Below are 16,133 nucleotides of genomic sequence, written 5' to 3'. Positions count from 1 at the left end.
TGTTTTGTAGTAAATGCCTACTATTTTCTGTGTGCTTAAGCAAAGCAAGAATTTCATTGTCCTATACAGGGACACATGACAATAAACTCACTTGAACTTGAACTTGAGGGGTGGTGAGTTGGGGAATATTTTTTTAATCTCTTACCTCGATGGAGATGCTATTTTTTTCCGTATCTCATCTCCGTCCGCACTGCGGCCTGACATCGAGGAATTGGAGGCCTTTGACAATAGACAATATGCAATAGGTGCAGGAGTAGGCCATTCGGCCCTTCGAGTCTCACTGTGATCATGGCTGATCATCCACAATCAGTACGCTATTCCTGCCTTCTCCCCACATCCCTTGACTCTGCTATCTTTAAGAGCTCTAACTAACTCTCTCTTGAAAGCATCCAAATAATTGGCCTCCACTGCCTTCTGAGGCAGAGAATTCCACAGATTCACAACTCTCTGGGTGAAAAAGTGTTTTTCTCATCTCTGTTCTAAATGGCCTACCCCTTATTCTTAAACTGTGGCACCTGGTTCTGGACTCCCCCGTCATTGGGAACAAGTTTCCTGCCTCTAGCGTGTCCAATCCATTAATAATCTTATATGTTTCAATAGATGCCCTCTCATCCTTCTAAATTCCAGTGTATACAAGCCCAGTGGCTCCATTCTCTTAACATATGGCAGTCCCGCCATCCCGGGAATTAACCTCGTGAATTTACGCTGCACTCCCTCAATAGCAAGAATGTCCTTCCTCAAATTTGGAGACCAAATTTGGAGTATAGTCCAATACTCCAGGTGTGGTCTCACCAGGACCCTGTACTACTGCAGAAGGACCTCTTTGCTCCTATACTCAACTCCTCTTGTTATGAAGGCCAACATGCCATGATTAGCTTTCTTCACTGCCTGCTGTACCTGCACACTTACTTTCAGTGACCGATGAACAAGTTCCCCCAGATCCCGTTGTACTTCCCCTTTTCCCAACTTGACACCATTCAGAGAATAATCTGCCTTCCTGTTTTTGCCACCAAAGTGGATAACCTCACATTTATCCACATTAAACTGCAATGCACCTGCCCACTCACCCAACCTGTCCAAGTCACCCTGCATCCTCATAGAATCCTCCTCACAGTTCGCACTGCCACCCAGCTTTGTGTCATCTGCAAATTTGCTAGTTACTTTTAATCCCTTCATCTAAATCATTAATGTATGTAAATAGCTGCGGTCCCAGTACCGAGCCTGGCGGTACTCCACGAGTCACTGCCTGCCATTCTGAAAGTGACCCGTTAATCCCTACTATTTGTTTCCTGTCTGCCAACCAATTTTTCTATTCATGTCAGCACCCTACCCCCAATACCATGTACTCTAATTTTGCCCACTAATCTCCTATGTGGATCCTTATCAAAGGCTTTCTGAAAGTCCAGGTACATTACATCTATTGGCTCTCCCTTGTCTATTTTCCGAGTTACACCGTCAAAAAATTCCAGAAGATTAGTCAAGCATGATTTCCCCTTCGTAAATCCATGCTGACTCCGACCAATCCAGTTACTGCCATCCAAATGTGCCGCTATTTCACCTTTTATAATTGACTCCAGCATCTTCCCCACCGCCGACTTCGGGAGCTCCAACCACGGGAGCCTGCGGACTTTAACATCGTAGACCTCGCGGTCTCTGGTTAGAGACCGACTTCGACAGCTCCAAACGCAGGAGCTTCGATCGCCCCAACGCGGGAGCTTCGATCACCCTGTGTAACTGGTACATGGGACAATAAAAGACCTTTGAAACCGTTGAGACTAACCCTACAAGGACCCCTGACTTCCAATATTCTGTTGGGTTGGTTACGTGTTACTCCCCATCTGTCAGAGAGATTTTATTTTAAGAATGACTGTCTGCATGGGACTAAAGAAGCAATGAAGGATGCTGATGCCCATTGCAACTCTGAGCGCGACTAACCTATTGAACCGTTTCTCACTGAATTACGTTGTTACCTAGAACCGTAGAACTGCAGATACCGGTTTGTACTAAAGATAGACAATGTGCTGGAGTAACTCAGTGGGTCAGGCAGCTCTCTGGAGAAAAAGTATGGGTGACGTTTCGGGTTGGGACCCTTCACCTTTTGTATTCATTATCCCAGCCTTGCCTGTTTTTTGGTATTAGATTTACTTGGCTTAACCTCTATCTCCTCAATCACTTAATCTGCTAACCCACTGTCTTGGTTCCCACCCCCTCTGCTGCACTAGTTTAAACCTTCCCAAACAGGACCAGCAAGACTCACTGCAAAGATGGTGGTGCCCTTCATTTTAGGTGCATCCTGTTCTTTTCACACAGGTCCCACCTGCCCTGGAAAAGAGCCTAATAATCCAATGATCTCCCACCTACACCAGATTTTTAGCCATGCATTAAACTGTAATATCTTCCTATTTTCTGTCTCACTAGCCCGTGGCACAGGGAGTAAGATTATAATCCCACTTTTTAACTTTCCACTTAACACCTTATATTCTCTATTGCTGCCTATACCATGAGATGTTTGTTGTATCCAGAGATAACTATCCTTCTTAATATCTCAATGGCAACCTCATCTCAACAACAATCGGAGTGCAAATTCTAATTCAGTCTGTCCATTCTGGCAATGGGCAACAGGAAATGAGTTTCATTTATATCAGATTATATTCACAGCCTTGCAATGCCCCGAATCAGTCCTGAGCCAATGAAGTATTTTTTTATATAGCAGCCAAATCTGTAAAGAAATGCTATGTGGCAGCATCCCATAAATAAAATGGTTCGACTGAAAATTACAGATGGGGTTTTATTAGTCAATGGTATGATATATTTGAATGTCAGAGCAAGCTTGAGGGATTCAGTAACCTACATCTGTTCTAATTAAAACTGCACCTTTGGCCCAGATGTAGTCGTGTAAATACCAAGAGCTTGGCACCCATTCCTGGGTCTCAGGGTAACTGAACCATGCAGGTGGCAACTGATAAATGTCATCAACTCCAGTGAGGCAGAATACTGGTTTCTGTTTCTCCGAGGAAACCATAGAATCATGGAAAGGATACGGCACAGGAGAAGGCCAATCAGCCCATCACAACTGTGCTAGCTCTCCATCAGAGCAACTCATTAGTTTCACCCACTAGTTCTTTCTTGATAGCCTTGGACATGTTTCTCCACCAATTACTTATCCAGTTCCCTCTTGTTTCCTTGGCCTGTCTCCATTACATCTGCAGGCTGGGCATCATACGTATATCCAAAGGGCATTGAAAGATCATAGTCAATGTCCGTGATATTGTACCTCCTGTATTTCCCTTAATATCCCAGGTGGCATCCCATCCAATCCTGGTTCATTCGGTTAATATTCTAATATCTCCCTGCTATCAATTTTTTATGTTTTCAGTGTTCCTACAAAATCCCTCTTCCCTACTAACTTGGCAGAATCTTCTTTGCTATTGAAGGCAGGGGCAATGTAATCATTTAATACCTTAACGGCACCCTCAGCATCCATGCGCAAGCTACTTAATTTTGTCCTGAATGAGGCCAACTCTTTTTATATTAGCATTTAATTATTTACTGACATATGGGGTTTTTTGGATTCCCATTCATGTTGGCAACTAATCTTTTCTAATACATTCTCTTTTCCTCTCCTCTTTTAATTAATCACTTCCTCCCTGATTCTTTTGCAAACACCCTGATTCTTGCTGTTACTCACAATCCTACTCTTGCCATTTACAGCATTTGTTTTGTTTCACCTTTCTCTGTATTTCTATCATCATCCAGACAACTTGGTTTGTTCTTCCACTGCATCTCTTGTGAAAAAAGCCTCAACCATACTGAAACAATCTCTTCCGTAAAGGCAGACCATTGAACGGCTACAACCTTGTCTATTAACGGTTGGCCACTTCCACTCTCATCCCATTGAATTAGTTTAGAGATACAGTATGGAAACAGGCCCTTTGGCCCACCGAGTCCGTACCGACCATCGATCCCCAAACACTATCCTGCACACTAGGGACAATTTACAATTTTTACCGGTCAAATTGGCCTACAAACCTGAACGTCATTGGAGAGTGGAGGTAACCAGAGCACACAGGGGAAATCCATGCAGTCATGGGGAGAACATACAAACTCCATACAGAGAGCACCCGTAGTCATCGTCGAACCTGGGCTCTCTGGCACTTTAAGGCAGCAATTCTTCCAATGCGTCACCTTCATTCCTTATAATTTTCTATAGTTAAGCAGAATCTTGCTCTTCTCTATATTCTCCCATATTGTTACACTTCTCGTTCCCCAGAACGAGATCTAGCAATGTTTCCTAACTCAATGGACCCAACGCATTCTGCTCTAGGAAACCATTCTGACAGCTGCTGGGATTTTTTGTACAAACACAGCAATAGGTTAGATTGTTAAATGGAATCCCCAAATGTAGGGCAGAAGCAAATGGAAATTGAGGAGGTTCATTTCAATCTATTACTAAAACCATTTTATGTGTTATGTGCAGGCACAGCTGGTGCTTTCAAAGCGACATGTGGTCCAAGATTAGACCGTCCCTACCTCTGAGCAGTTGATGCCAATCTGGCTTGTTATTTCAGCAGCAGACTGTTGAAAAGAAAAATTGCATTCAAATCTAAAAATAAATCTATTTGATCTTTAACCTTTAGAAATATGATGAAGCCAGGATCAACATAGATGAGTTGCCAACAGCAAGGTAGTTCCAATCAAACAATCCTAAAATGCCGGCTGATTTTATCTGCAATGCGTTCGTGTTTATCTGGAGCACATTAGACACTGTTGGAGATCCCACTTGAGTCTCAACCTAATGAAATTAGTGGGATGGAAACCGGATGGGTTGTAGACCGTGAGTGAGATGCTCAAACCTTTACTGTGGTACAGATAAGTTCATCTGATTATTGAAGTAAATATCCTCAGCTTTAGAAGTTGGGATCCCAGGACATTGCTTTGATGATTTTGAAAATTGAAAATAGGCAATGTTTAAGGAGGCAACTCTGAAAAAATACCAAATCAAAATATTAAATGTTGGTGAACTGGAAACTTGATTAGAAGGGCATTTGTTTGGAGATGGGAATTGTGTCAGCAGTCAAATTCAATCAGAAGGTTGTTGGCTCATGCCCCAGTTCAGAGCTCTGCCTGGACAATCCATGGCAGGATACAGAGATTGCGGGCGGCACGGTGGCCTAGCGGTAGAGCAACTGCCAAAGATCCGGGTTCGATCCTGACCACGGGTCCTTGTTCTGTACAGAGTTTGTACGTTCTCCCCGTGACCTGCGTGGGTTTTCTCCGAGATCTTCGGTTTCCTCTCACACTCCAACGACGCACAGGTTTGTAGGTTGATTGGCGTGGCAGAAATGTAAAATTGTCCCTAGTATGTGCAGGGTAGTGTTAATGTTCGGGGAACGCTGGTCAGTGCGGACTCGGTGGGCTAAAGGGCCTGTTTCAGCGCTGTATCTCTAAACTAAACCAAGTTAAATCTGAAGATAGACACAAAAAGCTGGAGTAACTCAGCGGGGCAGGCAGCATCTCTGGAGAGGTTTTGGAGAGAAGTGGTGACGTTTTGCGTCGAGACCTACTCTTCTGCTTGGCCTCCTGTGGGGTGACTGGCATATGGCTCATTGCAAAGTAGAGGGGTGGGCAGGGGATTTGCGATGCCAGGGGTGGGCATTGAGCCGAAAACAGTATTGACTGAAAGAGAATTAAAGGGAAAGAAAATGACAGTATATTAAACATTAAGAGCCTTTAAGAAAGCACCACGCAGGTATGACTAAGAGATTAAATGTTTTCATTTATGAATAGTGGGAATACCCCAGGAATGGCCCATCAGAGCTACACTTTCAAGTCTGTTTCTCTGGGAGCTGAAACAAGGTGACTCACCAATGATGACTGTGACTGAGGCTTTAAATAGTATGCATCATCTATGACCCACACAATAATCTAACACGTCAGTGCTGTGCGAAGGCTGAGCTGGGATTTGGTCAGAGCAAAAAAAAACAACAAAACATCTCGTTTATCGTGAAGCCGTCACTCATCGGACGTAGTTGCGCCATCGCTTTCTGAAATTCTGCTTCTTCCCCTCCCTTACTATTTTCCACAACCTTCCGTTTATCTGCTACCACTTCACTCGATTAAAATGCACAACATGTCCATGGCCAAGTGGGAATGTGACAGTGGGACTGCGAGAAAAATAGACACATTTCGAAGTTCACTGGCAGGTCCCGAGATTTTGTTCTCACTGGCTACATTTAAACGTATTCTAATATAATCTATTCAGCCAAGTCTTCCGTCTGATCTGCTTCTGCTAACCTACTCCTAAGCACCAGGAGAAAACATAAGGTCATAAGTGATAGGAGCAGAATTAGGCCATTTGGCCCATCAAGTCTACTCCGCCATTCAATCACGGCTTATCTATCCCTCCCTCCTAACCCCATTCTTCTGCCCTCTCCCCGTAACCCCTGACACCCGTACGAATTAAGAATCGATCTATCTCTGCCTTAAAAATATCCATTGACTTAGCCTCCACAGCGTTCTGTGGCAAAGAATTCCTCAGATGAATACTGTGAAAGCAGTGTAAATACACCAATGCAACAACAGGTTAAAGTTGTGAAGTGTCCCTTGAATTCCAAAGGTTAAGAGGTGGTCCAATAGAGGTGATTAAAAGATTTAATAGATTTTTGCTGGTGGAATTGATCAATATAGGTAAATAGATTTCAGTTATAGATCAGCCTGCATCGATTTGACTGTTCCTTTATATTGAGAATGTCCCTTTTAACCAATATTGGTATTGGAACCATTCCAAACATGTGTTGCTGAGGGTTATGTGTGATAAGAGTCTACTACTGACTTTTACAGTAACCTGATAACATTGAAGGTATTCATGCAAGCGGGCACACTAAAGGATGATCATTTGGCAAGTTTCCTGCACCAAGGTAATCAAACAGGTTCTAGACAATATAACATGTACAAGTACTAGACAAACGAGACTGCCCCAACTCAAACCTTCTTATAGAAAGTTAGGGTGGCACGGTGGCACAGCGGTAGAGTTGCTGCCTTACAGCGCCAGAGACCCTGGTTCAACGGAATCAGTGCTAACGGAATCAAGGGATATGGGGAGAAAGCAGGAACAAGGTACTGATTTTGGATGTACACAAAAAAGCTGGAGAAACTCAGCGGGCGCAGCAGCATCTATGGAGCAAAGGAAAAAGGCAACGTTTCGGGCCGAAACCCTTCCTCAGCTTTTTTGTGTACCTTCGATTTTCCAGCATCTGCAGTTCCTTCTTAAATACTGATTTTGGATGATCAGCCATGATCATATTGAATGGCGGTGATAGCTCGAAGTGCCGAATGGCTTAGTCCTGTACTTATTTTCGATGTTTCTAGGTTTCTAATCCTGAGTACGGGTGCTCTCTGTATGGAACTTGATTCCCGGCGACTGTGCGGGTTTTCTCCGGGTGCTCCGGTTGCCTCCCATATTCCAAAGACAATTGTAAATTGTCCCTAGTGTAGCATAGTGCTAGCGTACGGGGATTGTGGTCAGCGCGGACACGGTGGGCCGAAGGGCCTGTTTCCGCGCTGTATCTCTAGCCTAAACTAAATCTACATGGAATTTACAGTAGAGGAAGAAGCCATTCTGCCCGACTGATTTCTGCTGCACCTGAACTCCATCTCTCTTGTAAACTATTTTGTCCTGTTCGTGGTCAACTCTTTCTTGTGAGGGTGAGAATTCAGAAAGAATATTGCATCTCCTCTTCCTGGTATGAACGGAGCAGTAGCAGAATTTGCCGTACTATCCCAGTTCTGTTACCACCACTGTGGCAGAGTCTCCAGTGATGGGGCCTGAATCTGGTGGGAGGGAGCCTCCTTAATGTATAAAAGCCTGTAGAACCTGACAGGTAAATAGAACTCTCTACCAGAAACTGACCAAGTAAAAAGAAAGTACTGGAATTATCTGAGTGGGGTCATGAATAATAGGAATCTTCCTCCAGAACCCACAAAAAGAATTGAGGTCCCAGATGCCCTAAATACCCTGGTCCTAATCGCCTTTGCTCTGGTTAATTCCATGGACAGTTGAATGCATTGGGATGTTCATAAATTCATAAGTGAGTAGTATTAGGGCATTCGGCTGATCAAGTCTACTCCGCCATTCCATCATGGCTGATTTATCTTTCCCTCTTAACCCCATTCTCTTGCATTCTCCTCCAATATCCCCCAAACCCATAACCCCTAACTCCATTACCAATCAAAAATCTATCTATCTCTGCCATCTATCAATGGATAAAAAATATCCATTGACTTGGCCTCCACAGCCTTCTGTGCCAATGCGTTCCCCAGATTCACTGCCCTCGAACTAAATAAATTCTTCCTCATCTCCTTCCTAAAGGAACGTCATTTAATTCTGAGACTATGCCCTCTAGTCCTAGACTAGCGGAAACATCTTCTCCACATCCATTCTATCCAGGCCTTTCACTATTTGTCAAGACTTTGGTTCAAGAAGGCACAAAGGCAGGCATGAAATTAGGTTCATCCTCTCTTTTATTTCGCAATAAAGGAACCAAAAAACCATAGAGAACTTACTCAGTCTCATTCCTCTTTGCCTTATCAGGAAGCAACAGGAACCAGCTTTCCTTCTGCTGGATCATCTGGAGCTTGTTAACGTTGAATGCCACCTGGAGAGCAGACAGAACAAGACTATGAGAGTTAGATAGAGCTCTAGGGGCTAGCGGAGTGAAGGGATATGGGGAGAAGGGAGGCACAGGTTACTGATTGTGGATGATCAGCCATGATCACAATGAATGACGGTGCAGGCCCAAAGGGCCAAATGGCCTCCTCCTGCACCTATTTTCTATGTTTCTATGTTTCCATGACGCCCACAGTCACACCCACTGTCCACTAAACCACACCGTGCCCATTTAGATACGATAAGATACAATACGATACGATAGAACTTTATTTATCCCAGGAAGGAAATTGATCTGCCAACCTAACATTTTTAAGCCAGGTTTACTTGAAAGTGATACCTACCTTTCCCAGGAAGTCATTTTTACTGACCAGGTCCCAGTCCCACACCTCCACATATAACGTGTTCTCTGTCACAGAATCATCCAGAGCAAAATCAAAGACCTCGTTCCAACGCGGGTAACAGGACTTTTTCACAACCTACGAAAAGAAAACTTGGTGTCAGGAAATTTCCCTGGATTTGTGGAGTGTCCATGTATTCAATTGCCTATTGCTAATCAGAAGTGCTAAAACAGCTGCAATGTTGAAGAGCAGCTGAGGGAGGTTGATCTGAAACCTATCTCTCTGTCGATGCCGCTGGACCTGCTGAGTATGTTAGAAGATCCCTGGTTTTATTTAAGATTTCCAGCATCTGCAGGATTTTCTGTTTTGCAAGCGTTACATGGTCGGAAACACAATGTGAGAGGATGCCTATCAAGCAGGTAATTACCAATACACGACAGTGAACTACTTACTTTTTTTTCTATCTCGAGCTACAAACGAGTTGGGAATCAGAAGTGAGGCAAGACTTTCAACAAAGCGTAATTGTGCAATGTGCAAGTGCAAGAAGATAAATCATCTCGACAAAGCAGCTCCCCCTTTGGATAGTGCGTGGTGTAACAAGTTTGCTTGTGTTTTAATCAATGTGCAGATTCAATCAAAATCTCGAACAAACAAAATCTCACAGTTGATCTTGTGTGCGAAAAACGAGTTGACCATGGAGAAGTAATGATGGATAAGAATGCAGAGCATAAGAAATAGGTGGGTCAGTTTGTTGATCAAAATGTGGCTGATGCAGTTCTGGTCTCTACACAACTTTCCAGTTCTCCCTCCCTCCCAATACACTTTGATTCGCTTGTAGTTGAAATGCCTGTATATTTCCACCTGGAGTACATGCAATTGCCACCCACCACCTACTCCCTCCACCTTCCACATTTCTCTGGGTTAGAGAATTCCAGATTCATGACCTTGTGGTAGAATACACAACCCTTCATCCCTGTCTGAAATGGGTGACCACTTTTATTAACCACACAAAAAAACCCTTTAAGAGGAAACATCCTCTCAGTATCCTCCCTGTCAATCCCCCTTGGTCCCTCATGTTTCAATGAGATCTTCTTTCATCCTTCCATCCTTCAATGAGTATGGGTGCAACACGCTCACCCTCTCTTCATATGTCAACCCCTGCCACTCAGCCAGCAAGACAATGAACTGTCTCTGCACCACCTCCAATGCATACACATTTCTTCCAGTGCAAAACATAGAAAATAGGTGCAGAAGTAGGCCATTTGGCCCCCTTCGAGCCAGCACCACCATTCAATATGATCATGGCTGATCATCCAAAATCAGTTCCCTGTTCCTGCTTTCTCCCCATATCCCTTGATTCCGTTCGCCCTAAAAGCTATGCCTAATTCTCTCTTGAATACATGATGTTGGTTTACAGTTATGGAACAACTTCAGTGGTCAGAGTTCCAAAATAGAAACTGAAGTGCAAGGGTGAGGCTGGCATGAATTACTGTTACCAATGTAACATGAGCCATCCACTGTATTAATGTCAATTTAAAACAGTGAGATGTTTGAACTGGCAGGGATAGGGCACTAATGTGAAGCACACAAGTCTAATGCCAAAGCAGTGAATCAAAGCAGCTCTACACGTGTGATTTCCAACCAAAAGGGAAGTTGTTACAGCAAGAAGCCACAGGGAGGAAGTCGACATCATACTGAAACCAAATAAGGACAATTAAAGAACTGAGTCCATGTAGAACTAGCGTGACCAGTGGCAATGGTGGACAGCAGAGTGATTTCAAGAGTGATTTCATGGTCAGCTCATCCACATGAGCTTTGACTCAGCACCGGATTACTCAAGAATCCGTGACTAGGTTCAGCCGAGTACATCCAGAAACAGCAGAGTGGGCTTGAAAGCATATTCTGAAGATTCTAAGTCGGATGAAATATTTATTGAATTGCGTTAAGCATCAAGTAAACTCACCCATGTCTGTAACCGACTATACTAATCACCAAACATTGATGGGCAAATAGTTTTGAGTATTGCACTTGGACTGAAAAAAGTCAAGAGTCATGAATGTTTCATTGTCACATCCCCCGACCAACACAATGAAATTCTTACTTGCAGAGATGTTGAACATGGATGTTTTAAAAGCACCGGACATACTGCAGTATTGGGAAAATGGGCAGAGTTGTTCAAGGACACTTGCTGGAGTACTACTGATCATTGAGTGCATGTGTATCAAGCCAGACACAGTCACCAACCTACTGTAAGCATAAGAGTCTGAAGAAGGGTTTCGGCCCGAAACGTCGCCTATTTCCTTCGCTCCATAGATGCTGCTGCACCCGCTGAGTTTCCCCAGCAATTTTGTGTACCTACTGTAAGCATTAACCTGTCCCATATGTGTAGAACAACCAGAGGAAAAGCAGAGATTGGTAAATTAGAACAAAAGGATGTTGAAGACTGGTGAGTTTGCATAACGAGCATTTTCTGTAGCAGTGCTGAAAGTGGCCAAACTGGTCAACTCTGGTGAAGAAGGCAGTCGGCAGGAACCAAACTTTTTCCCAGGCCAGATCGATCATGTCGTGCATGTGTTCACTTAAATGCAAAGGAGAGTCAACAAAACTGGAAAAGCACAACTCCTGCACAGAAGTAGAAACAAGGAACTGCAGATGTTGGTTTACAAAACAAAAAGACGCAACGTGCTGGGGTAACTCAGCGGGCCAGGCAGCATCTCTGGAGAACATGAAGAGGTGACGTTTCAGGTCAGTCAGTAGAAGGGACCCGACACGAATCACTGCCTATCCATGTTCTCCAGATATGCTGCCTGACTCGCTGAGTTACTCCAGCACTTTGTGTCTTTTCCTGCACAGAAGTACCTGATAGTGTGGAGCTACAATGGGGAAGATATTATAAGTTATGGATCATTGTCAATGCAATCAAGATGATGCATTAATAGCTTTAAATACTGAAGAGAATATGTGAATATTATCAGGGGTAGGTGGAGCTCCACGAACACAGCGTAAACTTCAAAAAATGGGAAGGATGTATTCAGCCAAATTGAGGCAGTTACCTCAAGCTAAAACTAACTGTAAGTGGTTTGAAATAGTCAAATAAAAATGAATTCAAAAGCAGAAGTAATTGCAAAGATAAAAAGAATTCTGAAAATATTGAAGAACTTTGGTCATTCTTAAGAATAGGACAAAATGATACCTGATTTTTGCTGGACTTTGCAATACTATTGACTCCTTTACATCAGATATAGAAAAAAAAGATGAAAAATGCAATTAGGGCAAAGAACAGCTAATGCTAAACTATTTATAGAAGAAGAATCTGGGAATTCATGTTCATAAATGATAGGAGCAGAATTAGGCCATTCGGCCCATCAAGTCTACCTTGCCATTCAATCACGGCTGATCTATCTCTGTTAACCCCATCCTCCTTCCTTCTCCCTATAACCCCTGACACCTGTGCTGATCATACCGAGTTATTATTAGTTCACTCTGATACCACATAGACATTGAAACTTGCAGGTGCTGCTTCGCATTGTGGAGTAGCAGCTGTAATCAATGCAGGGAACAATGGTCAAGAAAATACAATTATGCTTGTGTCGTGTTCACTGACATAGGGTGAGAGAAATTGCGCTCAAGATGAGAGATTGGCATCATGGATTGGCTTTGGAGCTGAAAAGGATTCATTAGTTAATATAGGGCCGAAGCATTACTTCAGTCACAGACAACAAACTTTGTTTACATGGTGTAACCATTCCGTGACATTGTGAAGATAGTTTTTAGAGGAGATTCACGTATTAACATAGAACATTTACAGCACAAGAAGAAGTCTTTCATCCCATCAGGCAATAGGTGTAGACGTGTGAAAACGCACACCTCCAGATTCAGGGACAGTTTCTTCCCAGTTGTTATCGGGCGGCTGAATCATCCAACCAAATCCAGAGAGCAGTGCTGAACTACTATCTACCTTCTTGGTGACCCTTAGACTATCCTTGATCGGACTTTGCTGGCTTTACCTTGCACTGAACGTTATTCCCTTATCATGTATCCATACACTGTAAACGGCTCGTTTGTAATTAGGTATTGCCTTTCTGCTGACTGGTTAGCACGCAACAAAAGCTTTTCACGGTACCTTGGTACATGTGGCAATGAACTAAACTGTAAACCACTATGTCTGTGCCCACCATGATGCTAAGATAAACTACTTATCTGCCTGCACATGATCCACCTTTCTCCATTCCCTGTATATTCATATGCCTACCTAAATGTTTCTTAAATGCCACTATCTATTCTACCTCCACCAACACCCTTGGCAGCACATTCCAGGCTATGTAAAATAACTTGCCTGTCACATTTCCTTTAAAATTTACCCCTCTCACATGAAAGCCATGCCCTTTGGTGTTTGGCAGTTCCAGCCTAGGAAAGAGATTCTGACTGCCTATCCTATGTATGCCTGTCATAATTTTATATCCGTTAAGTCCCTCCTCAACCTCTCGCGTTCCAGAGAAAACAATTCAATTTGCCCAACCTCTCCTTGCAGTTTGTTTAAGAAGGAACTGCAGATGCTGGAAAATCGAAGGTACACAAAAAAAAAGCTGGAGAAACTCAGCGAGTGCAGCAGCATCTATGGAGCGAAGGAAATAGGCAACGTTTCGTGCCGAAACGTTGCCTATTTCCTTCGCTTCATAGATGCTGCTGCACCCGCTGAGTTTCTCCAGCTGTTTTTTTTGGTGTTTTTTTGGTGTACCCTCTCCTTGCAGTTAATGCCCTCTAATCCTAGCAGCGTTCTGGTAAACCTCCTCTGCACCCTGTCCAAAGCCCCCACACCCTTCCACTAATGGTGCGACCAAGACTGCAAGCAATTTTCCAAATGTGATCTCACCTTAGTCTTACAGAGCTGTGTCATGACTTCCAGTCCCTTACATTCAATTCCTTGACCAATGAAGGGGAGCATGCCGTACACCCTCTTTACTACTGTATCTGTGTTGCCACTTTCAGGGAGACATGGACCTGGAGCCCACGATCCCTCTGTACATCAATGCTGTTAAGGGTCTTGCTATTATCTGTGCACTTTCCCCTTTCAAGCTCCTAAAGTGCAAAAACCTCACACTTGCTGGGTGGGTATTATTGTTACAATAAAGGCAATGCCCAGAAGACTTATCTATTGGATGGGATTAGATAATGGATTTGAAGAGCAGGCAGTAAAGTGTGCTATTAATGAAGGTCGTAACTCAAGCCAATGTTACTTCCTCTCCATAGTTAGAATTGATCAATGAAGACTTCCCAAAGAATACACATTGATTTTTGTTGTAAGATTGAGGTGAAATACATAGGATCCTGTACTACAACAGAGCATATTGTTACAGAGGATCTCGACCTGAAAAGTTGACTGTCCATTTCCCTTCACAAATACTGTCTGACCCACTGAGTTCCTCCATTGTTTTGAGATTTTTTTTGATGCATGGTTGTCTGGAGTAAGAGAAAAGCCCTTAGTTGTTTCCATTTCTATGACAAGCGCATCCAGCATTAAATTGTGCAGCTGAGTATTGTCAATGAAAAGACAGGCATTTCGAGGGTGTCAAAGTTTAACAATGAAACATGAATCTGCAAACATTCCACACAAGGCTGACCTCTTGCTACATAGAAGGCACAGAACGTGATTGAACTTAATTCAGTCAAATCTTGAGGAGAGTGCAGCAGAGAGGCAGTTTTGACAGAAATAGCTTGTCATCTAGATAAATATTTTAAACAATCTGATGGTGACAGCACTCATATTTAAAGAATGTGCCATAAAATGTATCTTGTGTAAAAGTCTGAAGAGTGTAGGTAAAGCACTAAATTCTTGCAAAGTACAAAATAGAATATCAGAGTTATGTGGTTATGAGCAATTTTCCGTAAATTACATTTTTAATCTAATCCTTGGGATAAAGGATATGTCCTATTATGAACAGCTAAAGAAATTAGATCTACATTCTGTGGAGTTTAAAAGAATATGAAGCCTTCTCACTGAAAGGAACAAGGTTCTGAAGGAGCAAGCAGGGTAAATGTCAAGGTGTTTACACCTGTGGGAAAACCTCGAACAAGGGGAAATAATTACAAGATTAGGTAGCTACTGTTATTTAGTACTGAGGTGTGTCAGTACTAAATAACAGTGAATGTCTGAAATTCTTTACCCAGTGCGTTGTGGAAGCCGAATCGTTAAAAGTGTACGTTTTTGAAAGATCACGGAATTGAGGGTTATGGGGAACTGAGCCAGTGGAGATGGGATCTGGGGCAGATCAGACATTTTCATATTGAATGACAGGGCTCCAAGCCTGAATCCAAACTGAAGCACTTAAAAAGCACCAGCTATAGGAGCTGGTAAATACTGAACAGATCCTTAATCACCAATATTGGAACTGGCTAGACTCACAGAGCTTTCCTGGGTCTTCCCATTGTACTGTACTCTGACAAAGGGATCCGAGGCTCCATTCAAATCCTTCCGAGCCAGGTCTCTGAAAAGAAGGAAAGTAGACTTGTATTTATGCGGTGACTTTCACAAGCGCAGAACATTTCCAGAGAACTCATATTTCAATGACTTTCACCACTGCTGGACGTAACTGATAATAATAAATAAGAGGGAAACAAATACCAACAAATAAATAAACAAATAAAAACAATTCCATCAAAAATGGTTCAAAAATATAATTGGTTGAAAATCATCCAAATACACCGATTACTAAAAACATTCCTCTGCATGAGTCACAAAATGAAATACCTAGAATGTCTCTCATGACTTGGACCACACACTCAGGCCCACTGGGGACACCACGACAACCCCACATCCTTAGTTCCCACTGAGAGGATGAGGGGCTCAAAAGCAGTAATGCCCCTGTCCCACTTAGGAAACCTGAACGAAAACCTCTGGAGACTTTGCGCCCCACCCAAGGTTTCCGTGCGGTTCCCGGAGGTTCCCGGAGGTTTTTGTTAGTCCCACTACCTACTTCCACTACCTGCAACCTCCGGCAACCACCTGCAACCTCCGGGAACCGCACGGAAATCTTGGGTGGGGCGCGAAGTCTCCAGAGGTTTCCGTTCAGGTTTCCTAAGTGGGACAGGGGCATAAATGTGCATTTCTGCCATTACACTTCCTCCAT

At 43.2% G+C, this 16,133-nt stretch overlaps 1 protein-coding gene across 1 annotated transcript in view; it reads right to left on the bottom strand.

The window, feature by feature from the left end:
- LOC116988952 (ras GTPase-activating protein 4-like) overlaps positions 1-16,133 on the bottom strand; it is a 124,498-nt gene that overhangs the window by 30,074 nt on the left and 78,291 nt on the right. Inside the window, exons 6-8 of the mRNA XM_033046004.1 lie at positions 15,410-15,491; positions 9,010-9,144; positions 8,563-8,654 (exon numbers count right to left, since the gene is read on the bottom strand). Coding sequence (XP_032901895.1) covers positions 8,563-8,654; positions 9,010-9,144; positions 15,410-15,491 — 309 coding nt within the window. The remainder of the gene's footprint in view (positions 1-8,562; positions 8,655-9,009; positions 9,145-15,409; positions 15,492-16,133) is intronic.

The sequence above is a fragment of the Amblyraja radiata genome, chromosome 28 (assembly GCF_010909765.2).
Source record: "Amblyraja radiata isolate CabotCenter1 chromosome 28, sAmbRad1.1.pri, whole genome shotgun sequence".
Taxonomy (NCBI): Eukaryota; Metazoa; Chordata; class Chondrichthyes; order Rajiformes; family Rajidae; genus Amblyraja; species Amblyraja radiata.
The sequence above is the reverse complement of the archived record's forward strand: the minus strand, read 5'-3'. Positions and strand labels throughout refer to the sequence as shown.